The sequence below is a fragment of the Aedes aegypti genome, chromosome 3 (genome assembly GCF_002204515.2).
Source record: "Aedes aegypti strain LVP_AGWG chromosome 3, AaegL5.0 Primary Assembly, whole genome shotgun sequence".
Lineage (NCBI taxonomy): Eukaryota > Metazoa > Arthropoda > Insecta > Diptera > Culicidae > Aedes > Aedes aegypti.
This window is the reverse complement of record NC_035109.1, coordinates 145,529,966-145,556,973: the sequence shown is the minus strand read 5'-3', so window position 1 is coordinate 145,556,973 and position 27,008 is coordinate 145,529,966. Positions and strand designations below refer to the sequence as shown.

At 37.9% G+C, this 27,008-nt stretch overlaps 1 protein-coding gene across 2 annotated transcripts in view; it reads left to right on the top strand.

Moving 5' to 3' along the window:
* Nucleotides 1-27,008, top strand: part of LOC5575987 (zinc finger protein rotund) — a 371,609-nt gene that overhangs the window by 174,455 nt on the left and 170,146 nt on the right. The window contains exons 1-2 of one of the 2 annotated variants that reach the window (XM_021851474.1): nt 9,846-11,159; nt 21,104-21,535. In XM_021851474.1, the coding sequence (XP_021707166.1) occupies nt 10,632-11,159; nt 21,104-21,535 (960 nt within the window). In that variant the 5' untranslated portion in view covers nt 9,846-10,631. Of the gene's footprint in view, nt 1-9,845; nt 11,160-21,103; nt 21,536-27,008 lie in introns of those variants that run through there. The other variant, XM_021851475.1, reaches the window with a different exon arrangement.

Sequence of the window (27,008 nt, the reverse complement as noted above, 5' to 3'; positions counted from 1 at the left end):
AACACAACTTAGAAAGAAAGATTTATCCCTTTCGCGATCAAGTGAATATCCTACAGGAATTTTTTCAGAGAACTTCATAGTGAATTTCCATTCAAGAATTCCCTTCTAAATTTGTTCGGAGTTCTTCTAAAATTTTGCACAAGGATTTCTTTAGGTACAAATCCCGGGGAACTCATCGAGGAATTTCCAAACGAATTCCTAGAGCAACTTCCGTAGGAATTCCTAGATGAACTTCTGGATGAACTCTTAGCAAAACTGCCTCATGGGTCAACTTCCGGAGGAATTCCTGAGAGATCTTGCGAGGTCAACCTAGTGTAACTTCTGGAGAAAATCCTTTTGAATCATCTGAAGGAACTCCTAGCTGAACTTCTGGAAACATTCTTTGAGGAGCTCAGATGAGTTTCGAGAGGAACTCTAAGGGTAGCTTCCGGAGGAACTCTTAGAGAAAATTCCAGAAAAAATCCTAAAGAAACTAAGTAAATGAAGAATCGAATTTAGTATTCTACCATATAATTCCACTAGAGTTTGTATCCTTTGACAGATACGTGTATTTCGACCTCAATTGTAAGGCCTCAGACTGTAAGGAATTAAATGGTAGAGTACTAAATTCGGTTTTTCATTTACTTACAGGTATTCCGCTAAACATTTCGAAGATTTATTATCTAAAGAAACTTCCGGAGGAATTTCAAATTTCGTGAAACTTCTGGAAAAACTGCTTGGCAAACTTTCGTATTCCTAGCGAAACTTCAGGAAGCATGTTTAGAGTAACTTCTGGATGAACTCCGAAAGGAACTTCTTCCAGGAAAAATTACGGCTGAACTCAAAAAGAAATTTGCGAAGGATTTTTAGAGGGACGATCACAAGGAATGCTATAAAATCTTCCGGAGGAATTCCAAAACTACGGATATGTCTGGTGGAACTCCTTGGCGAACTTCCAGAGCAACTCCTAGGAGAATTCGTTGCGGAATTTCCGAAGGAACTTCTACAACAACTTGTGAAGGATTTCCTAGCGAAACTTCCCTAGAAAATCCTAGGAAAACATCTTGAGAAATTTCTAAAGGAGCATCCAAATGAACTACTACTAATTCCGAAGGAACTAGCGAAGGGATTCCTCGAGAAAATTTGAGAGAAACTTCCAGAAGAAATTGTTGAGACACCTACTAGAAAACTTTCCGGAAGCAATTCAAGAGGATCTTTTGGGATGAACTCTACCTCAACTTCTTGAAAAACTATGGAACTTTCGAAAAAATTCTAGAGAATTTTTGGAAAACCTCCCAGACGAATTTCTGGAGGAACTTCTAGATGAAGCGTTACAAGAATTTCCGGAGGAACTTCTGTACTAACATCCGATGGAACTCCTACAGGAACTTCCAGATAATGACCTACAGCAAGTTCAGAAGAACTCCTACAAGAACTTTCAGAGGAATAACTCCAACAGGAACTTCCGGAGGAATTCCTACAGAAAATCCCGATGAAACGCATACAGAATCTTCTTAAGGATCTCATGTGGGAACCTCCAAAAGATCTTCGACAGGAACCTTTGGAGGAACTTTTGAAGTAACTTCCTGATGAACTTTCGAAGAGCATTTTACAAGAAATTTCGTATGAACTACTACAGAAACTCCTATAAGAACTTCTGAAGGTTCTCTTAGGCGCCATCCAATAAAAGCACACGTCTCATACAAAATTTTAAAAAACCATAGGAAGATCGTTACAGAAGGAGAGATGGTCAAACATTTTTAGTGTTAGCGTTACAGGAAGGAGGAACTTCTGCAGTAACCTTTGGAGGAACTTTTGCAATAATTTCCGGAGTGCATTTAACAGTTTTTCCCAGAGAAGCTTCTACTTGAACTTCTAGAAAAACTTCTACAAGAACTTGTGGAGTAACTTCTACGGGAATTTTTGGAGTAATTCCTATGGAAAATTTCATAGGAGTTTCCGTAGGAGTCTTCCAGAAGAATTTCTGGAGGAACTTCTACGGAAACTTCCTGAGGAACTTCGGGACGAACTCCTACAAGATCTTTCGGAGGAACAACTTCAACAGGAACTCAAAAAGAATCCTCTGAAGTAACTCGTACATGAACTTCCGAATAAATTCGGAAGTATTTTAGGAGTGACTCCTCCAGGAACTTATGAAGAAATTCATACTGGATGATAATAAATCTTCGAGCTGTTTAGTAGAATACCTATAAGTAGATGAAAAAAACGAACTTAGTACTATACCATTTAATTCCACTAGAGTTTGTATCCTTTGACAGATACGCGTATTTCGACCTCAACTGTAAGGTCGTCTTCAGTGTCGTGTACTAGACTCGACTTGTCTTGAGACTAGACAACAGTACTTTCCAGAGGAACTCATACATGAACTTCTACAGGAACTTATGGAGTAACTCATATGGAAACTTCCAGAGGAACTCCTACAGGAACTTCGGGACGAACTTCTACAAGATCTTTCGGAGGAACAACTCCAACAGGAACTTCCGGAGAAACTCAAAAAGAAACCTCCGAAGTAACTCGTACAGGAAGTTCCGAATAAATTCGTACATGAATTTCTGGAGTAACTCTTACAGGAATTTCCGGTAAAACTCATACTAAAACTTCCGGAGGAATTCATACGGGAACTTCCAGAAGATCTTCGACAGGAACTTTTGGAGGAACTTCTGTAGTAACTTCCCGACTAGAGGCTTGTAACAAAAATATAATAAAATTTTAGCAGAATATGATATGCATATCATATTATGATATAATTTTGTTAGGATGCGTTATCCATAGAACATAATAAAACAGAAATATAACATAATGTGTTTTATTTCCGTTTAAGATATTTTTTTTGTTAATTTTTATCAACTTTATAACAAAATGAATAGATAGTTATGCATTTCAATAATACACAATATTATCGTATATCGAACAGTATTATAATTTTGATACTTTGTATCAAACATTATAACTTGTTTTGATATGTTTTTGATAGAATTAAAACACATTTTGTTATGTTTATGTTACTGTTCATACGCTTTTTGTTATAATTTTAGTTATATTAACAACATCCTGCATCAAAATTGTAACAACCTATGTTCGAAAAAACCTTATAACATAATAACATATGCAGATTAATTTTGTTATGAACCCTTAGTCGGGTTCCTGGTGAACCCCTACAGGAACTTTTAAAGTAACTTATCTGGGAACTTCTACAACAGGAGCTTCCATGAGAATTGCTACAGAAACTTCGGAGAAACTTTTATAGAAAATTTCATAGGATCTTCCAGATGAAATACTACAGGAACTTTTAGAGGAACTTCTACAACAACTTCTGGAAGATCTCAAGGGCACCCTCCAAACATTGCACACGACTCATACAAATTTTTTTAAAAATCATATGAAAACCATTACGAGGGGGAGATGGAAAAAATCAGATATAGCGTTTCAGGAACTCATACAGAAACATTCGATGGAATTCCTGTAGTAACTTTCACAGGAACTTTTGCAGTAATTTCCTGAGAAACTTTAACTGTACTTTTCCGAGAAACGTCTACTGGAACTTTTAGAGGAACTGTTACAGGAACTGAGCGGTTCCACGCCGTTTCGCACACCCGATTATTTTTGTATTTCTTGAATCGCCTGAAAATTTGCATACAGATTCTTTATGACCAAAAATGCCATTATGCACTTTCAGACCGCCATTTTGAACCTCGCCTTATTTTTGAGAAGGGCGTATCGGAAAATGCATGGCAAATCTTTAAAAAACTGTAACTCGAAAACGGTTTGTCCGATCGATTTGAGATCTTCTACAAAGTTGTTGGTATTGCTTAAGACTATATGGAGCAAAATATGCACGGTAAAAAAAAGTTACAGATTATTTTTTATTTCAAAAACAAAATTTCAATATCGATTTTCTCTAGAAACGCAGTTTTGATTTTTTTTATTTTTGGATATGTTTTAGGGGACAACTTATGTGATTTATTGCACAGTGTTTCAAAATGGAAGAATCATGGACAAAAAAGTTATGATTTTCTAAAAAATTACAGATTTAGAAAAAAAATCGAAATAGAGGAAAACAATATTTTTTTATGTGATTATTTGAATGTACAGAAAAATTGCAATCAAAAAGTACTCAAGTAAATTTTTTCTAGGTTGCATCAATTTCGAGACATACTCATATTTATATAAAATTTTCAAATAAAAAAAGGAAAAATAGGCCCTTTTCAAGCATATTTCGTGTTTCTCCATTCCAGAAAAAAAATGATTGAGCGAATCGTAGCTAAATCGTTTATCGTTTGATCAAAACATTTATGCTTAAGTATTGAAAAAAGAGTGCACGGTAAAAAATATAAACGATATTTTCAAATGAAAATTTGAAGCTAATAGTTCTTAAAAACCGCAACATTGATGTTTTTAATTTTTGGATATATTTTGCGGTTGTTGTAGGTATTGTTTAGGACTATTTGATTTGGCAACACAAGCTAAACAGTCATTAGAAGGAACAAGTAAATCTCGTACATCTTTCGGGCTAAGTAATGTATTAAAAGAAATTGTAGTAAACTTTTACGAAGATGATGAAACTAGCCGAGTGATGCCTGGCCAACGTGATTATGTTTCTGTAATGAGAGACGGAAAGCGGCTGGCAATTCAAAAAAGGTTAATGATGACTACATTAAGAGAGTCGTTTAATCGATATACTGAATTACATAGTGGTGTTCAAATAGGATTTTCATCTTTTGCAAAATTGAGACCGAAGAATTGTAAATTGTTAACTAGCTCTGGAACACATAATGTGTGGGTATGTACTATTCACGAAAATGTTAATTTGATAATCCATAGTTTAAAGAAATATAATTTACTGCATGATTAGAATTTTTTACTGATAGTTTATTATGTGAAACAAAAACAGTGGATTGCACCTTACGTTGTTGTGAAAAATGTTCAGATTCTACTACCTTTGAACGAAGCTTGTTATCAGAAATCAAAGAGAATGGCATTGACGAATTACAATTTGAACAGTGGGTCACAACCGACAGGTGAGATATTTAAACTTTTTTTAAAGCAGCCTGATGAATTTGTATCATATTTTACTCGTAAATTGGAGAAACTAATACCTCATGATTTCATCAAAAAAGAGCAAGCTACATTTTTAACTAACACAAAAAACAATTTGATAGAAGGTGAATTTGTGGTAATTTGTGATATTTCGGAAAACTACACATTTATACTTCAAGATGAAGTTCAAAGCCATCATTGGAATGCTCAGCAAGCTACTTTGCATCCGTTTGTAATATATTATCGTCAAGATGGCAAAGTCAATCATTTAAGTTTTGTTGTAATTTCAGAAGATTTGCGCCTCGATTCTGTATCTGTCAACTTATTCATTCAACTAGGGTTGTCATGTCTATAACAGCTTAACCAGCCGACGGTGTTTTAAAAATACCTGAAGGTCGTAGACACAAAAGTCAATTTGGACAAATTGAGTTGTAAGATTGTGAAAAACAATAGAATCGTTCTGGAGGGCTTCGATCCCACGACTCCCAATACGCTAGACTGGGCGCGTTAACCAACTACGCCATATAAAACAAAAATAACAAACAAAAAACAAACTCCTTCTCCATGGTTGTACGATCTTGCCGCGATGAGAGGGCTTTACCCATTAGCCGGGCTTAGCCCTGGGGAGGTACACCGTTGAGATAGAATTACATTTTTAATGCCACGTTTAGATTTACCGTGTATATCTTGGAAGTGATGCATCTCAGCTAAATTTTACTTGAGTATTTTTCGATAGAAATTTTTCATATTTTAAAATATATAGTTATTTTTCTGTACTCAAAAAAAAAAACCAAAAATATCGTATTACATAAATCCGTTTTATTTATTTTTTAAATAATTTAGTTTTTATCCAAAAATTTTCCGTTTTGAGGCATAAAGCAAGAAATTACAAACAATATGCTGCAAAACATATCCAAAAATAAAAAACATAAATTTTGCGGTTTTTAAAAACAATGAACATCAAATTTTCATTTGAAAATTTCGTTTATATTTTTTACCGTGCATACTTTTTTAAATACTTTAGTATATAGGTTTTGATTAAACAATAAAAAATTCAGCTACGATTCACTCAATCAAAATAATTTTTTTTCTGGAATGGAGAAACACGAAATATGTTTGAAAAGGGCCTATTTTACTTTTTTTATTTGAAAATTTTATATAAATATGAGTATATCTCGAAATTGATGCAACCTAGAAAAAAATTACTTAAGAACTTTTCGATTGCAATTTTTCTGTACTTTCAAATAATCATATAAAAAATTATTGTTTTCCTCTATTTCGATTTTTTTTTCTAAATCTGTAATTTTTTAGAAAATCATAACTTTTTTGTCCACAATTCTTCCATTTTGAAACATTGTGCAATAAATCACATAAGTTGTCCCCTCAAACATATCCAAAAATAAAAAAAATCAAAACTGCGTTTCTAGAGAAAATCGATTTTAAAATTTTGTTTTTGAAATAAAAAATAATCTGTAACTTTTTTTTACCATGCATATTTTTCTCCATATAGTCTTAAGCAATACCTACAACTTTGTAGAAGATCTCAAATCGATCGGACAAACCGTTTTCGAGTTACAGTTTTTCAAAGATTTGCTATGCATTTTCCGATACGCCCTTCTCAAAAATAAGGCGAGGTTCAAAATGGCGGTCTGAAGGTGCAAAATGGCATTTTTGGTCATAAAGAATCTGTATGCAAATTTTCAGGCGATTCAGAATATACAAAAATTAAATTTAAAAAAAAATTCGTCATGTTCGGTGGAATTGCTCAACTTGTAAAGCACCTCCTACGGAAATTTTCAGAGGAATTCCTACGGAGCTACCAATTGAACTCCTACAGGTAGTTCCAAAGGAACTTCCGAAGAAACTTTTTTAAGAACATCTAGTTAAACTCCCACATGAACTTCTGGATAAACTGTTCAGGAAACTTTTGGATGAAATTGTGGAGGATCTTTCTTAAGACATCTTGCAGGAACTTACGGAAGAACTCACAGAGGAACTCCTACATCAATGTCCTGATAAACTTCCAGAGGATTACGTAGCGGAACTGCCAGAGTAGTTTTTAGGATAATTTCTGGAGGAATTTCTAGAGAAGCTCCCGAAAAAATCGCTGAATTAACTCTCGGAGAAATTTCATTAGAAACTTCCGCAGGCAATCTTAAAGGAATTGTAGAACTATTTTCCTGAGGAATTTCTGCAGATATTTTGACCAACGTCGATTAATTAAAAGGGCCTGTGGCAACTATAGGATTTAGGATTATATCACATTGCTTGTATCATAATACAGCTCTGTATTTTGTACAAGGCATTAGTCAGCAAGCACAAAAGTAACCAGTATCACCTGGACATGGCTGTGCAAATCCCGAGAAAACATTCAACCTTCAACAGCAAGCTATCAGCTGATATCAGTATCGCTAGAAGCTGGGATTGGCGAAGTGCGTGACATGCAGTACCAGCTTACTACAGGCCATGCTCTAGTACAATGTTTCCCAACCTTGTTAACCGAAGAAAACCAGGCTCGCTGTAAGGTACTCGTTTCAGCGAGCTCTTTGCATGGTTGAGAGTCCACGGACCCCAAGTTAGGAAACGTGGATCTAGAACTTTTATTCCTGGAAATCTACTTGACAACATCTAAGAACTTCAGGAAAAATTTTTGGAAACCCTGGTGAAAATCCTTCAAAAGCCCCTTGAAAAATCTAAGAAACACAAGAAAATGTTATGCAAACTCTCTGAGAACGTCTTAATGGCACGTAACAACTCCTGAAAACAATTGCGACCCCGTAATTCGTGGAAATCTTTGAAAACCCAGCAAGCTTCGAAAAACCATGGAACTTTGTAAACTGTCTAGAATCTTTGTGTGAGCCATTAGTGAGATTTACCAAGTAAAGGCAATCTTACCAAACGAGCGACGAAAAAATGAAAGAGAATTTAAAGAAAATCTCTGCCATTGTCTCGCTGTTCGATGACAGTTTTACGGTACCTACTAACCTCTTAGGAATCCTGTAAGACCATTTGCAAATGGTCGGTGTTAAGTCAGAGGGGACCAAACTTTTGTACTTGTACAAAACTTGGGAAAATTGGATTATTCTCTCATTAGAAGTGAAATTACCTTACCTCCGTATCACTTTGATCAGATTTTAAGAATGCTGTAAACTGCGAGAGATAAGTAACAACTTACTTTGGATGATCAATAAAAATCGATAAAAGTGTGTAGTCAGAGTGGACCAGGTGCTTATTACCATAATAGCAAAAATAATCAGCGCGCTGGGGAGTGTGAGGAAATGAAAAAAAAAAATCTAATCGAATGACTCTTCTACTTATCTATCAATAAAATTTTATGAATATTACTTAATTCGATGCATTTGATTTTGTTTTTAGATCATTTGGATGGGTGGTCAGAAATTGCAACAATTTATGTGCAGACAGAGTGGACTAAGTGTCAAAAACCAATAAACTGATTGATTCTTCCATTTTTTGAGTTGATTTCAGAGTCCGATAGAAGTTTATGGTAGTTCTATGGTGTATGTATGGAATGTGCTAGAATGTGCTTATTTGACCAGTCGGTACTCAAGATTTTCATTTGGTCCACTCTGACTGAACACATATTTGAATATTTCTGGCCTTCAATACTCTGACCCTGCAAAACCTTAATTTTCAAGCTTTCATAATGCCACTGGTTTCGGTATTGATGATATGGATTATTGAAGAATTTACGATACTGGTGTCGAAGGGTCTTGGTAATCTGTTTTTCTTAGAAATTTGCACCCAGTTTGACCATGTTTGATGATGTTTGACCATGATTGTTATTTTCCTAAAAATTGTTCAGTCAGAGTGAACCAACTCACTGAACGGTGGCCTTTAGTTCAGTCAGAGTGGACTAAGTACACATAGTCCATCAGAAAATCGTTCTATGAGAGGTTTGGATTATGATTTTTCATGATTATCGCTTCACATTATATTGTTTGAAAGTAACACAAAGATGTGTAGTAATATTGAATCAAATTTTAAACGAGTCTAGAAATTACAGAGCGTTAGACTTTAAACCCATTTTTCTCAAAATATGAAAAATGTCACTTGTCCGCTCTGACTTAACGCCGACCAAATAAGAACCCCTCTTGACCCTCATTGGAAATCTTGAAACTCCCAAGAACCTATTGTAAACCTCTTGGAAAGTTCTTGGTAGCACCTGTCAAACCAAGAAAGGCTTTTGAAATCTCTTCTAAATTTCTTGTTATTTCATGAAAATGCTTTGTGAAACCCTAGGGACCCCATAGAAGTTTCCGGAAACTCTTTTGGTGTGTTTTGGATCACTTCTTGTAAACTCCTTGGGAACCACAGAGAGGCCCTAGAAGCTTCTTGGGAATACCATGAGTAAAACTATCACAAACATTACCACAAATCGTTCCAAGTTTTCCAAACATGCTTGCCCGTCCGAATGGTGCAGTTGATGTTGCTACTGTACACGGGGTAGGAAAATAATAAAAAAAAATCTAGTATGGGAAAAAAGCGAACCGGAGGATCACCGCCAAAAGGAAGCTAGCGAGTGCTCACCAGAATAAGAAACGGGACGAGTATAAAAAAAATATATGTGTGTATGTATAAAACTTATATTTTTCTCATTGCATTTTTCTCGTTTTGTTTGAGAGCACTATTTTGGTCGGGTGGCGGCGGGTGCCGGGCGGGAAAAAGGAAGCAACTATAGAAATAAAAAAAAAGACCCGTCGACGGCGAAACCAGCAGAAGTTGTATTATGAGCGTCAAGACGTTTGGGAAGTATCAGAGTGTGCACTGCATCGCCTTTGCCACCGGGAGCGAGTCGAGCAAGTCGCGCGCCTCGGACAGGACGCGATTCCGTGTGTGTTCCGGATTAAACCAAACCAAACCGCGCAACCGTTCCACTCATGTTCCTCCGAAGCAGCAGCAAGCTCTGCTGCTAATTAAGCCGACGACGAGACCAACCAGCTGCCTTATAATGAGATGCTAAAGATATAGGAAGCGGTTTTTTGTTCCTCAACGTGAAGTGTGTAGAATCGCAGAGAATGCAAAAGTAGCCCCAAAGAATTCGCTTCCCGCAACGAAAGTTCCTCAATCTAGGCCAAGAAATGTTTGTAGAATAAGTGCAGTCAACAAAAAATAAAAAGTTCCTAAAAGAAGAGCGAAAATAAGTTAGACAAGTGAAAGTTTTCCGTTCCTCACAGTTCCCACAGTTGTATTTAAGAAATTTATTCAAGCCACCAAGTTTTGTGATAACAGCGAGAGAGAGAGCAAGGAATAAAAGTTGCATGCCCCTGAATTGCGTCTATTTGCACAGCAAAGTGGTGTCTAGCGCCACCTGAGAAATCAAAAGAAGAAAGTGAAAATCTAATTACTTCTCTCGATGCATGAGCGAGCGCACGAGGCGGGAAAGAATACCACCAAGTGATGTTGGGCCGGGAAGGGTTCGGGGAATGTTTGCCCAACAAGTGAAAGTTTGCTGAGAAGTTAGTCGGGAAAACTTTACTCCACAGCGTTCGGTGATATCTGGGACATCTGTTCCGGAGAACAAGTTTTACCTTACCTTTTTGGATAACGCCGCCACAGGACATCACTCGGAATTGATGACGTCGAACATCCGGATCAAGGAGGATCTGTACTCGAAACCGACGTCAACTGCACCGCCATCGACGCATCCATCAACGGAAGAGGACAGGATGGGCGCCGAGTCTCACTTCGAATCCGGTCCGTCCATGCATCAAAAACCCTCGTTCCTCTTCCCGGCTCAGTTCTACAAGAACCTCTTCGCAGCGTCTGCCTCACTCCTTCAAAAGCCACCGGCCGTCAGTTGTTCCTCACCATCCACCGCCGACGACGAGAAGGCGGAAGATCTCTCCACGCCGGGTCCTCCTCCTTCCTCCACTTCATACCCTCCGCCTGTGGCACACTTTCCACGCAACTTGTTCTTCTCCTCGTCCCCTGGTTCCGCCAATGGCTCCGGAGAGTGTGAAAAACTTTCCCACAATCCCCAGCACTCCAACCACCTCCATCACCATCCTCATCACTCCCCGTCCTCTTCTGCAACGTGTCGTCCAGCCGATTCGACGAAGGCGGAACATGACGATGTGAAGGACGTTGTCGCTCCACCAGAGGTTAGCTATGTTTGAATTGGGAGTTGTTTGGGAACGGGTGCTAAATTGGGAAATTTGATACTCATTTGGGTTAATGAGATAATCGCCTGCTTTGAAGGATGGGTTCGTTGATGGGACCAATTGATAAAGGATATGTGGGGATGTGCGGTCAGCCAAGGCTAATTGCATATTAATTTATTGTAGTATGTAATGGGATGTTTGTTATTAATGTATATTTTTCAGCTATTTATGAATTAGGATTTGAGCAAATTGTTCTTTTTTATCATGGAGGGGTTTCTTGAAGCTATTTGGCTCAAATTTACATTAATATTATTTGCATGCATAAAATCTAACTGCAGAATTCCTTACTACACTATCAGCTAAACAGAATCACCCATGCTGTGGTATCAGTTAAACGATTATTAATTCGCTCACAGTTCCGTCGAAAGATACACAAGCTATGCAAACTTTGGAAGAAAGAGGGTTCAATCCGGAGTCTCCCAACCGATGTTCCGCGGACCCCTAGAGGGCCGTGATGACTCATCCGGGGTTCCGCGAAGCCATTGTGAATAAGTTTATTTTTTCGATTTATGAATAAATATCAGAAATTTCTTAGCTCGCTGGTTTTGCATGGATGCATTACAACCAAGTTTTTTAAATGTTTTTGAATTTATTTTGTTCAAGTTATTAACACGCAAAAGCTGGTCAATAAGAAATTTAATTCGTTCTAACTTTTCGTCACCAGATTTGCTCTATTTTTTAAAGTGCGAGTTCAAAAATGGGGAAAACAACGTTCGTGGAGGTGTACAAAGGATATTCCTAGCGTATTTTCAGCTTAACCTTGGCGGATTTCTTTAACTTCCTAAAGAGAAATTTGTCTGGACCTGGAAATTTAAAAATGTTCATAATTTGCACTGAACCAATTTGTGAAATCCTATCGAATCAAATAGTAGGATCAGTGATTTTCTACTGATAAATATAGTAGCGACCCTTAGTAGACTTCTATCAAGAATTTGACGGATATCTGACAAGGGTTCCAGAAAGTTTATGTTGGAATTGTTTTTCTGATTAACTTTTTGTGAACATATTGGACCTAGAGCTTGGGTCGAGTTACATCGCACTGCCCTCCGCCCGCCTGGTATTATACTATAGCGACTCGAATGATGATCACTATGAGTATAACCGTCATCAACGCGCCAGTTCATGATCCTGGACAATTTCTGCGGAAGGTACTCACTCTACCCACATTTGCCATCTCTATATTTAGAGGTCTATTTTATAAGTCGAATCAAACGAAATGACTCGATTGAAGTCACTGTATACCAAAAAATTTGCTCGACTCGGTTCTGTCACTCGAGTTTATCGACAGTTATCACTCTATGTGACTGGATTACTATGGGAGTCGACGGGGGACATCTGAAATATGCATGCTTACTTTGATCGACAGTGAATACAGACGAGTCGCATGAATGTGCTCGATTTACAAAATAGACCCCTTAATGCGTTGTTTGCTCTGTCGACACATATTAGGCACACAGCGATTTGCTTACAATTGCTTGCCCTATGGCCTTCGCTGCCGCATTTTATGCACATCTTACTTCTGTCGGGACCTTTGTAATTCCACAATTTATGGCCCTTCCCGAAAGACTTGAAGCAAATTTCAGGAGGCTGTTGTATGTTAAAACGGCAAACCGACCAGCCAACCTTGGGCATAACCTAAGTTCTTCGCTTTGTTGGCCTCTGCGACCGGCAGCCTGATCGCCTCCACCTGGGTGGCCTGCGGGCCCTTACTGGCTACGTCGATGTCACACTGCTCTTCGAGGGCAGCCGGACCTCCACTGCATCAGTAACGTCATCCAGATGTTTACACTGGAGAGTCGCTACTGCAGTCAGGGTTCTTACATCAACCTAGTCGCCAAGTATATCTTGTGTCAGTTGCTTATAGACTGCACCCTTTTCCTTGACGTCCTTTTTTAGGACTAGGATTATTTCACCAATCCTTGTTCGCCTTATGCTTCGCACAGCTGCGCCCAACTGCGATAACTTCTCCGTGCTTCGCATCGCCTTCAGAACCTCGTATTTTGCTTCCTCCGTTTTGATAACGAGGACCTCGTCTAAATTCCTACGTTTCGCTCCTTCGGCTCCGTTTTCGGTTTTCTCCTTTCTTTCTTTCTTTTTTCCGACTCGTATCCACGGGTTGCTGTTGCCTTGCGCCCGTGTCCTGTGGGTGCACTGCCTGGTTCCTATCTTGTGGCCCTTTTTACTTGGATTTATTGGCCTTATACGTGGTGTTGGCCTCTTCACTGTTGCCATGCCCTCTTGATCGTGGAGTTTGGCCCGTGCCAGCTTTTCCGCTCTGGAGGACAGCTGCGGAGGTCACTTTTCCTGTTTGAAACGATGCGTCTTTTCATCACGTATTCATCCTCGGAAAGTCCACTCTTTCGCAGCGCATATCGAATAATATCATCTGATATATTCGCATTACCTGTGAAGAGAAATATTTAAGTGTGGCACGACTTAGTGTCTTTTTTGCCTTCGGCCTAGGAGTGATTGTCGCAATTTCCGCAGACTCGCTGATGAAATCGAGTTGATCAGCAGCCACCTGCACTTTCGGGAGGTACTCTCTATTGCGATCCTTGACCTCGATTAGTCCCGGGCCATCAATCACCTCTCCTGACCTGCACTGGTGCGACTAGTGCCTGCCGTCGTCGGCTATGTTGGACCGTGCATGATGCCACTTGACGAACCAATTTGACAGTTTGTGAAACTGATTAGAAGGTTGGCCGACCGATTCGGCCAAAATCAAACGAGTTAGCTCAACCCAATGGGCGGAGCCAAATGTATGACGAACTGATCGTACTGTCTGTAGGGATGTTGCACGAATGTTTGTAGGTCATTTGGCATGCAGTCGTTTGTCTTAATGATCGTTTGGCATAATGAGCCTGAAACCAAGGATTTCTTAAGGAGTTGTTTTTAAGTTTGTTTGAATCTCGTCAGTGAGATCACCATCAGGTTTATTTTGAAACATGTGTCATCTATTTTTCAGCTATTTGTATCGATATATATAAGGGCGACAATCGGTGTTTGGTCTACCCAAGTTATCAGCGAATTTATTCTAATGATTTTAAATGCACTTGTTGGTGCCCATCCGTTTTATTGTGTTGCAATCATTTGGCGTCCAATCTTTTATTGTTTTATCATAAGTTCCGTGTTAATTAATTCGCATGAGCCGAGTTTGTAGAATAACCATACTTTTGATTTCTGCTAATATTTCAACAAATATATGTTTTTTTACAAATGCTGGATATGATTTTGAGATATGCTGGAAAAAATATTATTTCAGTCACTTATTTTCCCTTCTTTCAAACCAGACGGTTCTTTTGATTCCAAAATTTAAGTAAATATTGAATCGTACAAAATTTGTCATCAAATGTTTTCTTTTTAAAAATGTGTTGTTAATTCGACTTACGCTGCGAGAAGATTTTGTGGCATTGAAGCTTAAAACATTTTAAACGATAAAAATCTGCTTTCGTCTTTGGATGACGCTTTCAGTATTTTTGAATATCATTTTTCCCTTCTCCCTTCTATTACCAAGTTATTCTCATCAAGTGTTACGTCCAAACTGTGACCGTGCTTGCTCTGTAGCAAAATATTTTGATTGCTTCTTTTCTTTGCCATTTGACCATTTTCAAATATGTATATCACGATGAAAATTATTAATCTGAAAAGATATTCGACCAGACTCGCTTCTTAATAGTCACTGAAAACCTGTCCGTTAATGACTGATATCATACATTTACCTGATTTAAGTCAAATTTTATTCCGTCGAAATGTATGTAACAACAATGTTTAACATCCACTGTTGATAATTGAATTAACAACTTTTGGCACTGCATTTTGCTTGGAAAATCTCTGAACGAACACCACGCTTGTTGAAAACTAACCGAAAACTAGCCATCGTTGGTACCAATCTCGCTAAAATACTACGAAAAATGCCGATATTCAATGGAAAAGGTTTTTATATGTTATATATTGTGTTTGAATTTTCTCATGCTAAATCCCCCATCATACCAAACGGCCTTATGACAAACGGCTTTATGCCAAATGAGGTACAATCTGCACGAATATCGACGTCAGCATGTCAAATTGAAGCTTTGGCATCCCATGAACTGCAGATGCAGATGAGTGGCAAGTCAAAATGCGTAAATTTACTTAGCGTCGATGCCATGGTGATCTAGCAAATGTGCGTTCTTGAGTTTATATGTTTCATTATATTATATTTAACCTATTTCTACAGCAAATCCACCAGCAGTTCTACCTGTGATTTCATCTGAGATTTTTCCAAGTATTCCATCAGAAGTTTCTCTATGGAAACTCTCCTTCAAAAATTCCAACTAAGGATTCCAACTTAAAATTCCATACATGAATCTTCCCAGGATTCCTCTAAGAATTCTACCAGAGGTTCGTCCAAGGATTTCAGCTAAAATTCTCATAAGGATTACACAAGAAATTCTTTCAGAGACTACACCAATATTTTTCCGGTTATTAAAAATCCTTAAGAGATTCTTCCAAAATATTCTGGAAAAAAACCCTCGGAAAAAACTTTCCAAGAGTCCTACAGCGAGTTTCTCAAGGGATTCGAACACAATTTCCTATAAAGGTGCCACCAGTTATTCCTCCAGAGACTTCACCAGTTTCTCTAATTATTTCTTCAGTAATTTTTTGAGTGAGGAGTTTTTAAGGACTTTCACCATTTTAAAAGTTTAACTAGAATTTTCTTTTGAGAATTCATTCAGGATTATCAGAAATTCCTCCAGCGAATTAAAACCACCAGTATTTCCCCAAGAGAATCTACCAGGAATTCTGCGTAGGGTTAAACTAGGCATTTTTCCTTTCTATACTCTAGGTATTCCATCAGGTTGTTTCTGCAAAAGATGCATCGTAGAAGCCGAAGCAATCGTCTTGTGTATTCATGTCGTCGGTGCGATTGTCATTTTCATTCGTTTTTGTGCGTTTTTGCTAAGCAGCGTTTTTTTTTTGTTGCATTCGGTTTGTGTACTTGCTTAACACAAGAGATATTCGATTACACAGCGTAACAAAAATGACATTTTTGCGTGTCTCAAGAATCAAATTATGTGTCTCGAGTAGATTTGGGGTTGCTGAATCGGATGCCGTTTTCAGAAATGTTCCAGCTCGTCCCAATTTTTAACTACTGATCGCCAAAGTGGTATAAAACACTGCTTTTATTGATGTTAACATAAAATTTTAAGTATAATTTATCAACCTTTTTTGTGATCTTATCCAATAAGCATGCTATTTTGTACTTGAACTTTTATTTTAGATATAATTTGGTTGGAATTGCACGATTAAATATAGATTATACCGATTTTTTCAACATGCTTGCTGTCGCCATACAAAATTAATCGTTTCACTTATATGGCAAAATCAAAAACTTTTTCAAAACATAAAACAAACTTTTCCACATCGAAAGTATTATAAGCTTTGTTGGTAAGTAATGTTATACACATGAAGTTTGTATTATGTAGCAAATTACTCAAATAAATTGCCTTACAAGCTTGCAAACTTGCATGCATGTTGGATAAAATAGTCATTTTTTGTATTTTCATCAGCCAATATCACAAAAACTATACGTGCTATGATATTTTTGAGAACGGAAATGGATTCAGCAACATTTAATTCGGTATTTTGGTGCTTGAGACAAAAACACCCTTCCCGTGGTGATTGTGGAGTGCAGAGGTATTCTCGGTCTCTAGAAGAAACAATCATTATTCAATAATCCTTCCCCATCCTTACAGTCAGACTTGGCCGGGATATTCAGAAGACGAACTAACGTTTAACTTGCTTCGCACTTCAGCTATTTCCACATGTTTAACATAATGATGATTAAGAGCTGAATAAGTATCTTATAAAATCATAATTCAGCTTCAGTATATAATAAGAATAGTTGTCCCAATAGAGGCCAAAATAACGATTAATAAACACATTCTTCAGAAATAAATAAGCCTTGCAAAAAAGATCACACTACAGCTAAATGTCATAAAAGGGACAAAATATCCGAAAATCGTGTTGAGTTCCGAATGCATTTCAAAGCTCATAACTTATGTTTTCTCAAAACTTTTTCAATATCTGTTCAGAAAATAAACATGGTCAGCCTCCAGAAATGTAGGACTATTTTGAAAAACAGAAATAAACATTTAAGCTAAGTATTCCGAGTAGGAGCGAAGTACTGACAAACAAAGCGTGATATTTGATTGATTGATTGACATAAGAGATAAAATATCTAAAGAAAATATCAAAATTCTGTTCCTGGCACTTCTGAACCTATGAAAAATTTGATGTCCGCAGATCTAATGAATAGCTCGCTGCTCATATCTTATAGAATCTAAATATGACATGCTAATTTTCGTTCTAGTATTTGATTTGAGATATTAGATCTGTTATATTCTATATCTATCAATTTAATATCACTTTTAGCTATCCATATTATAATTTGCTAAGCTTTTTTCGCCTGCTTGGATTGTTTTACCGTACAAGTGCAAATTTTTTGACATAATTCATTAAATAAATTTCTATAGCGAGCTACATTTGAAATGACATTTCTTCACAACTGAATACTGAGATCTAAAAAAGATGATTTACTTGACCATTTCTGAAAAAAAATATCCCGCTCATCAACTTATTTGAACATTACTCTATTAAGGTACATAGTCCTCAGAACACTTCACATGATTTAAATATCTAATGCATAATAGGTTTATGAAAAATACAAATAGGGTGTCTGATCCAGTCATAGTGTGTGAAATGCCGTTTCAAGCGTGTTATAACCAATTTTTATTTTTATGTGTATTTTTCTAACATGGACATTGTCAAAATGATATGAATGTGTGAAAAAAAATCTTGTTAAATAGTAAGGAAATAGTAGAAAACAATTAAAATCCCTAACTTTTTTGCTCCTTTGCACCAGTTATAGTGGGGCGTTCCTATAATAGTGAGTCTCAATGGGAAATCAATGTAAACCACTATTATAGGAACAGAAGTTAGCAAATACCACTATTACTGGAACGTGTTCCAGTAATGGAGGAAATGCTTTTTTTGATAGAATTAATGATTTAATCATTTTAAGATTATTTTTTACGTGAAATATAATAAAAAAGCTTTCGAATGACGTATTCAGATATAAAAAACGAGTTTCCGTTATTTTTTGGCGGTTTTGTATTCCTCAACCCGTTACTATTGCCACTATCACTGGTACAGACGCCCTATCAAAAATATAATGAATTATCAAAAATATTATTTATAATATGAAGGAATTTCAATTTAAGTTAGTGAATCATTTAAATTGCAGTTTTGAACAAACTCCAATTTATTTTGAAATTGTGTGAATAAACATAATTTTTGACCATCATTGACATACATTTTCTCACTGTGCGCTAAAAATAGCCGACTGAACTCAGCTTGGATCAGCACTAAACAGCAGCTGAATAAATTTGCTTGTTCAGTTGTTGATAAGCATACCTTGTGTTGATTAGACGTTGTCGAATGGAAGCTCAGACATGATCAATATTCAGCTATGAGAGGTTTATATTTTTCACTGGATGGTATTTCATCAATTCTAGAATGGCGCAGATGGCAAGACATACCGCTGACGATTGGAAGGTCTCGAGTTTGAATCCAGTATCCAGGCGATTTTTACATATAATTGTTATATCATGATAACTATGTTCACTACATTGAATGAAGTGCCTAGAAAAATAAATTTTGGTTTTTCATTTGTTTTTAATTATTTTTGGACCAGCCGTATTAAAGCTAAACTAAATGCACGTTAAACGTTTTTAAAGCTGAAATATAAAGGGTGTATTCAACTACAACTCTCCCCTTCAGGATTTTCTAAGGTAGTGGATGCCTAAAAAAAATTTGCAAAAAAAAAACACTGGAAGGAATTGATGGATACTTTCCTTTAGGAATCCTTGGAGAAGTTCCTGGTAGATTCTTGAATTCATTTCTGAAGAAATCCCATATAAAATACCTCGTAGGGTCCCTTTAGGAATACCAAGATTTGTGAAGGAGCACTGGAAGAATTCTTAAAAATTCTTAAATTCTTAAACCTCTCAAAAATTGTAAGCGGAATCTCTATAGAAATCCCTGATGTATTTACTCGAGGAAAGTATGGAATAATTGCTGGAGGGTTTTCTGGAGGACTCTGTGGGGAAATCCCTAGGGAAATCACTAGAAAAATTACTGGAAGATTTTTAAAGGGGATAGATTTTTTGATGGAATCCCTTAAGAAAATTCATGGGAGGGGTTCCTCGATCAATCTATGCAAGAATTTCTAGAAGAATTCCTGATGGAATCACAAGAAAAAATCATGTAAGAATCTATTAAGGAATTCGCGAAGTTTCGCTGGGAAAAGGCCTAATTTAATCTTTGGTGGAAGTTTTAAAGGAAGCATTGTAAGAATCACTGAAGAAATCATCCCATGGCGAGTTTTTGGATAAATCCCCGCAGAAATCTGTGGAAAAATGACTAGAAAGGATCGCTGAAGAAATTCCTGGTGGAATTTGTGATGGAACTACTGGTGGAATTTAAAAAGAAATCCTTGGATGAAGCCGTGACGAAATCCTGGTGAAATCCCTGGGGAATTAATGGTGATGAATTTCTTGAGGAATCTCTGCAGAAGTTTCTGAAACAATTCGTGATGTGATTCCTGGATAATGCGTGATGGAATTCCTGAAGAAACCTTTGAAGAAATTGTAGTAGCAATCTCTGGAGGCAGACATCGAGTAAGCCCTGAAACATTACTGAAGAAAGCACTTGAGGATTTTTGTGGATTGATCGTTGAAGGAATGAGTGGAAGAATTTTTGGAATCCCAGGAAGAATTTCTGGTGGAATCCCTAGAATAACTAATGGATTTCTGGAAAAGCTCCATAGTAAAATAGTATACAATAAAAGGAAACCACTAAAAGATTCTGGATAGGATGTTTGGAGAAATTCACCTAGACATTCTCATATCAATACAGAGACCCCCCATAATTCTAGAGTTTTGCCCGAAATACTTTGTGTAAATTATTAATGGAAATCCTCTTCAATATCCATTTCTTCCGGTGTATAAATTTGGAAATTTCTACTTTTCCTTACTACGATAATTGCCCAAAAATCGTAGGAATATTCACCCAACAACCACAGAGTTTGTAAAAATAACAATCCAATAGACTAGCCTAGATAATTAAAAATTCGCATGTTTAAATATAGTGCTACTGCAACAAACGTTGACAGTCGGTTGACGGTTGCATCAACATGAATTGGTTTGACTAACTTGGGTGCGGAGTCAATGTTGGTCAAACCGTCTGAGCGTCTGCATTAAGTTGATGTCGGTGCTCTCTTTTTTCGACGGGAACCTTAGTCAGTTACTGATGGGTTCAGACCCCTCTCCTTCACATTCCGCTAGTTGTTTGTTTTGATGGATTTTGTGGGTCCCCCAAAGTGCCGCTATCCATCTCCGCTGGAATTGTCGCCTTTGTGATCCCCTGGTTATCTATGCAAGCAGGTTGGCCATGCTAGGGTTGACATAGCCCTTCATGATGTACTATGTTTCAGACCAGTGTTACCCGACTCTACTAAAGGAGTAGAATGTCGCCGCTGACAGCCTCAACGCATATAGCGGTATCTCTTAGTATTACTTTTCAGCTAAGACTGATTGCCGCAATTTTAGCAGACTTGTTTTGTTCTACATTATGATGACCGAGTAACTCAGTAGCTCAGTAGGTCATCTCCATTGTTATACGCCTGTAATTCCGTTCCTGCTGTCCACAATAAAATATCATGAAACTCAACGTGATCTTGTTGAATAGCTGTAATTAGGCCATAGATTTGGTTTCGAATTCACCAACCTACCAAATTGCAATATACTTTTGAATACTCATTATATTTCTTTCTCCCTCAACAGAAAACGCCGTCCTCCTTTCCTTGGCTGTCGGACGCCACCAACAACAACGATTACACGAAAGCCAACAACAACCACCACCACAGTCATCACCCGCATCTACATCACCACCACCACAACACCTGCCGCCATCCGGAGGACTCCAAATCGGGCCTCAACTGTAACTCGCCTCGGATCAACGGTGGTGGACCGCCGTCCGGACATCATCCTTCGGCACCGGCAGAGGGAGCTACTCCCGATTCCAGCAGCACGACGGCGACCGCAGCGATACCCAACTTTAACCAGATGCCCGTGCCGGGTTCGGTCCAGGGCCAGAATCCCACCCAGGGACTGGTGCACTGGATGAGCGCGGTCATGGCTGAGCACATGACGTCCAACTCGCATCACGATCCTACGGCTGTTGGGATGCACTACATGTGGAACGGGCCGGTTGAGGTTAGTGGATTTTTGGCTATTTATTTGGAGATAAAGTTACTTCGGAAGGGTTCCAGGTCGCCGCCGTCGATTCAGATGGTACAACTGAAGTTGCTACTTCATCAAAGCGAATTTCCATGGATTTTCTCTACACCTTTCATCGAGAATCCTAGGTTGTTCCAAAAAGACCTCCTGGAATACATCACGGGATTCCTCCAATAAATGTTCGAAGAATCTTATTATTCCTCCATGAATTCCTATAGAGTTTAATGCAGGTATTCTTTCAGGTATTCCTCCATTTGAAATTCTCTCAGAAAAAGTAGTAGTTATAAAGTTATCTCATAAAAATTTCTGCAATAAATTTCTGGCAAAAATCACAAACAAAACAAAGAGTGAATCTCTAAACTCACAACTTTCTTCCAAAAATGTGGAAACCAAACTTTTCATTTATATTGATGATCTACTGGATGGAGCATGTGGTGGAGTAGCAATCATCATTCAAATGCGTATAACCCTTTCGGGACGGACCATATTTGAGTGATTATTTCAAAATTTACCTTATAAACTCATCATCTCGTAGAACAAAACATTCTTTATTTTGGCTATTCTATCACTCCATGAGCTTTTTAGGGTCAAATTCAGACCAGCACAATTGTGCTGGTCCGTCCCCAAGGCGGTCGATGTTCGAAAAAAAAAAAAATTTTTTTTTTTAGAAAGTTGTTTAAGTCATGCCTTTTTAAAAAATTTTGGACCCGTATTTTTTTATTTCGTCATTAGGGTGCTCTTTCGTGAGATAGGGTGACCCAAAAATTCAGAAATAATTATGTTTGTTTTTAATGCACATTGAAATTTAAAAAAATAATGTATTTTAATTAATATGATTTTTTTTATAAATGGAACGAGAACAATGTACGAGAGATAAAAATACTTCATATTCTCTCTAAGCTTCAAAGCATCACGTGACGATGACGTTTATCGAGATTATTCAAGAACTAGTCTACGTCATATAAAAATGGGTAAAAATACATGTGTGAATAACTTGAAAACTAATTGGCTCAATCAAATCGTCTTTGTTTTGCTATGTTTGTTTATATCCTCCTAAATTATGTGGGATTTTTCCTCAAAAATAAATATGCAATAAAAATTAAAATTGAAAATAATAATAAACCTTCGAATTTTTTAGTGGAATACCTATATATTAAAATCGAACTTGTCATGCACTTCATTAAAATATCTACAGCAGCTATGGAGAGGATTATTATGACCGTAAAGCGTACGATGCGTTGGTAGATAAAATAACGTATTTTGTCGTAGACGACGAACCGGAGCATGGAAATTCATATGTCGAAGAAGATTTGCGCAGTCGATGTTTCCTGTCAGTAAGTCGAAGCAGAAGATTCGTTGTGCCATAACTCTTCTCGACGCTAACGTGTCCAATCCTATTAGCCTGCAACGGTGATCGTAGGGAGGTAATCTGATGGGATCATTCCACGGTAATCGACGCAAAACATAACGCAAAAAAGATCGCTGCACCCGTTCGATTCTGTCAGCTTGAACTTGATGATACGGTGCCCAGACTTGTACGGCGTACTCCAACACACTGCGAACTACTGCACAGTAGATCGATTTCATCGCATAAACATCCCGAAACGATTTTGTGATCCTTCGTACGAATCCTAGTAATGCAAACGCTTTCGACGTAGTAGTAGCAATATGCTCATTAAAGTTCATCCTGCTATCGACAATCACTCCAAGATCCTTAATAGAACTGACACGTTCAAGTGTTTGAGATGCCATTTCGTAATTTTGTTGCATCGGGGAACGTGAGCGTGAAAATGAAATACATTTACATTTGTCTGCATTTACTTCCATTCCGTTGGCGTGGCACCACTTCACGATCGTATCCAAATCTCGTTGTATAATACAACAGTCAATACGGGATAGTATCGCTCGGAAGATTTTCAGGTCATCGGCGAAAAACAATTGTTCTGATTGGATTAGACCACACAGATCGGCAGTGAACAAAATGAAAAGCAGCGGTCCCAGATGACTTCCCTGAGGAACACCCGAAGGTATCCTGAAACGGGATGACTTAATACCATCAATTTTGACGAAAGCCCAGCGTGCAGTCAAATATGAGTGTAACCAAGATGTTGCCCACTCGGGGAGGCCCATTTTTTGTAGCTTTGCAATAAGTAATCCGTGAGGTACTCTATCGAAAGCCTTTGCAAAATCGATATATACGGCATCGACTTGACGATTTTTTTCCATTTTGGTTCTAACACTGGTTACGAACGTCATAAGATTCGTCGTTGTAGATCTGTTTTTGACAAAACCGTGCTGTACCTCCGGAATGACTGGCAAAACGGCTCGATACAAGGCCTCATGGAAGAAGCATTCGAGAATCTTGGAAAAACAGCTCAGTATTGAAATACCACGGTAATTTTCAGCATTCGTTAGGTTGCCCGATTTGTGAATTGGAGTAATAGACGCTTCTTTCCATAAAGCAGGAAAAACGCGATTCGTCAGCGATCGATTAAAGAGAATTGATAAGGGTAGGGCAAGCGATTCGGCGCACTGCTTAATAAACAGCGGTGGAATTTCATCGGGACCTGGACCTTTAGTGGTATCCAAGTCAGATAAACGCTGGTAAACTTCGTCTACAGTTACCTCTATGGGTGGCATACGCAAATCGTACGACAAAACACCATCGAGCACCTCGTGAGTAACTTGAGTCGAATTTTCGTTAAAAACACTTTTGAAAAATGCGGCTAAAAGATTGGCTGAGTCTGTTGCGGAACTAGCATGCTCATTCTGGAAAGATATCTCACGAGTCACACTATTTGGTTTGCGTTGATTTTTCACAAACTTCCAAAATGACGAAGGATCGCTTTTCGCTTTGTGTTCCAAGCCAGATATATACTCACGGAAAGCTGTACGACGCATGGATGAATACTCCCGTTCCATTGACTGAGGTGTAATCCAGTTCTCTTCGGATCTATGTTTAAAATACCTTTTACGGATTTTGCGTAGCCTATTTCGAAAGTGTCGAAGATCGTCGTTCCACCACGGTTGATTGAAGCTGCGAGCTGCTTGGTTGTTTTTGCGAGGCACATGTTCACGGATGATGTCGTAGATTAGATTGTAAAACTCGATGACTGCGTCGTCCACAGAGTTTTCATTCAGAGTTACATTCCAGTTGATGGCGGTTATACTCCTACAGACAGCACTGACGTCATAATGACGAAAATCGAGTCGGATGTCGTAATAATCCGTATCGTCATTTTTCAACGGTAGGTGAAAATTTAGGAGGATCGGCTTGTGGTGCTGGTCAACTTTTAACAGAGGAGTAGGCGGCTCCAATACTTCCACACTATGAGCATCATTTACAAACGCCAAATCGAGTAAACGACCGTTCTGATTGAGGACGTTCAGCACTTGAAAGAGTCCGACTGAAAGCACTGATTCCGTCAACGTAATCTCTGATTCAAAAGATGCATTTGTCGGTAGATACGCGTTGATTTCGTCATCATAACTCCAAATGAGATGCGGTAGATTGTAGTCGCCCAACAAAACTATGACGCCCAACAAATAAATGAAAACCGAATTGAGAATTATATCATTTTATTCCCCTACAGTTTGTATCCTTTGACAGTTACGCATAATTCGACCTCCACTATAAGGCCGTTGTCAGAGTCGTGTACTAGACTCGAAAATTAAATTATTTTTTTAGAGACTCCCTCCAACCTCTTTCACTCACTTTACCTAACATATACACTATCATTTTTGAAATCACATAGCCCTCCTTCAAATGATGCTTGAACGATGTTTTTGTTAAGGTTGGTAACATGGAACTAATTTATTTTAAATAACTGGAATCATTCATTTTATTCCTAGATCTAAAAAGGAAACGTCAAAATATTCAGTCTGCGTAAGCAGCTTTCCTAAATATTCATGTAAATTTACATCATATGTGCCCGACAGCTTGGACGTTTTTAAGTGCAAATAATTACCATAAAATTTCTTCTTCTTCTTTCTGACGCCTTAGAAGCCTGCTTCTCAACTTCTCATGAGCACTTCCACAGATATTAACTAACAGCACAGACAAACAGACGTAACACTTAGAACAAATCTCGATCCAAAACATAGTCACGAGGACATGTACGCCCAATGCTAAAATCAGCGTGTTTGGCCGACGGGCCAACAGATGGCGGTAGTGTGTAAACGTCAAACACGAACAAAAACGAAGCGAGCGCTGCGGGTGGCGGATTGGCCACCTAACTTATTTTTGAATCGACCGTTTAAAAGGTGGTCGATGGACAATGATGAGAGTGTGACGTCTATTTGTCTGTGCTAACAGCTATCTTTGTCAATCGGCCAATGTTGCATGTGTATATCGTGTGACAGGTACAATCATACTCTACGCTTAGGGAAGTCGAGAAAATTCCCTTTACGAAAAGATGCTCGACCGGCTGGACTCTAACCTACGACCCTCAGCATGATCTTACTTAGTATCTGCGTGTATACCGTATGGCTATCTGGCTCCCAATATCAAATTTATTTTATTTTATTTTTTACATCGAGTCTATTTGCTTAAAATGGAATTTAAGCCATTGTAATACAGTAGAGACCCGATTTTGTCAGCCCCCCGATGAATTTTAGGCTGACAAAATGGGGAACCTGACAAAATCGAGACATATATTTTGTTTCTGTTTTTTTTTTTTCAAATTTTAACATGTTAATATTTGCTTATCAATTACGTTTACGACCTACATAGCTTTTAAAGGGGGCGAGGGACATGGGCGTAGTCAGGTTTTTTTTTGTTTATCAGGGGGAGAAAAGCGGCCCTCACAATTTCATTCTCAAATTTCACGCCAAAGGATCCCTTTGATCGGCAATTTTGCTCTGGCCTGTAATACAACCGGCATCAATCTGTATCTTAGTTCTACCTAACCGTTGAATTATCTAAGAATTTTTCTTACAGCTAAATAGCTGCAAACAGTAGACTTTTTGGTTTTCCATGAGCTTTTAAAGTTTCGCAATCGGTGTGACCGTTAGATTACTAAGGAAAATGTAAAGCTCGACCATACTCGTAAGTTTTGTTTTCCCTTTCGTTTCGGTTGCATGTACATTTTTAGCTGTCAATCCTACCGTGGAAAGTTTCCTGGAAAGCATTATGTACGATTATGGCCTTTAAAGGAAGCATCACACGAATCAACGGACTAGCATGCAACGCCAAATGGCACAATCGTAATACGTATCTGACGAAAAAAATACTGCAGCGGGAATTGAACCTAAACTTCTTTGATCGATACTGCTAGTTACTTTGCAACACTATACGCACGGCAATAAAGTACAGATTTTTATTTTTAATATATCAGCTTATCTAAGTCTCAAAATTCCAGATTTAGACAATATATTTTTAAACGTAAAAGGAATGAAACGATATTTTTTATATGAGCGGATAATCTAGACTCCATAACTTCATACATTG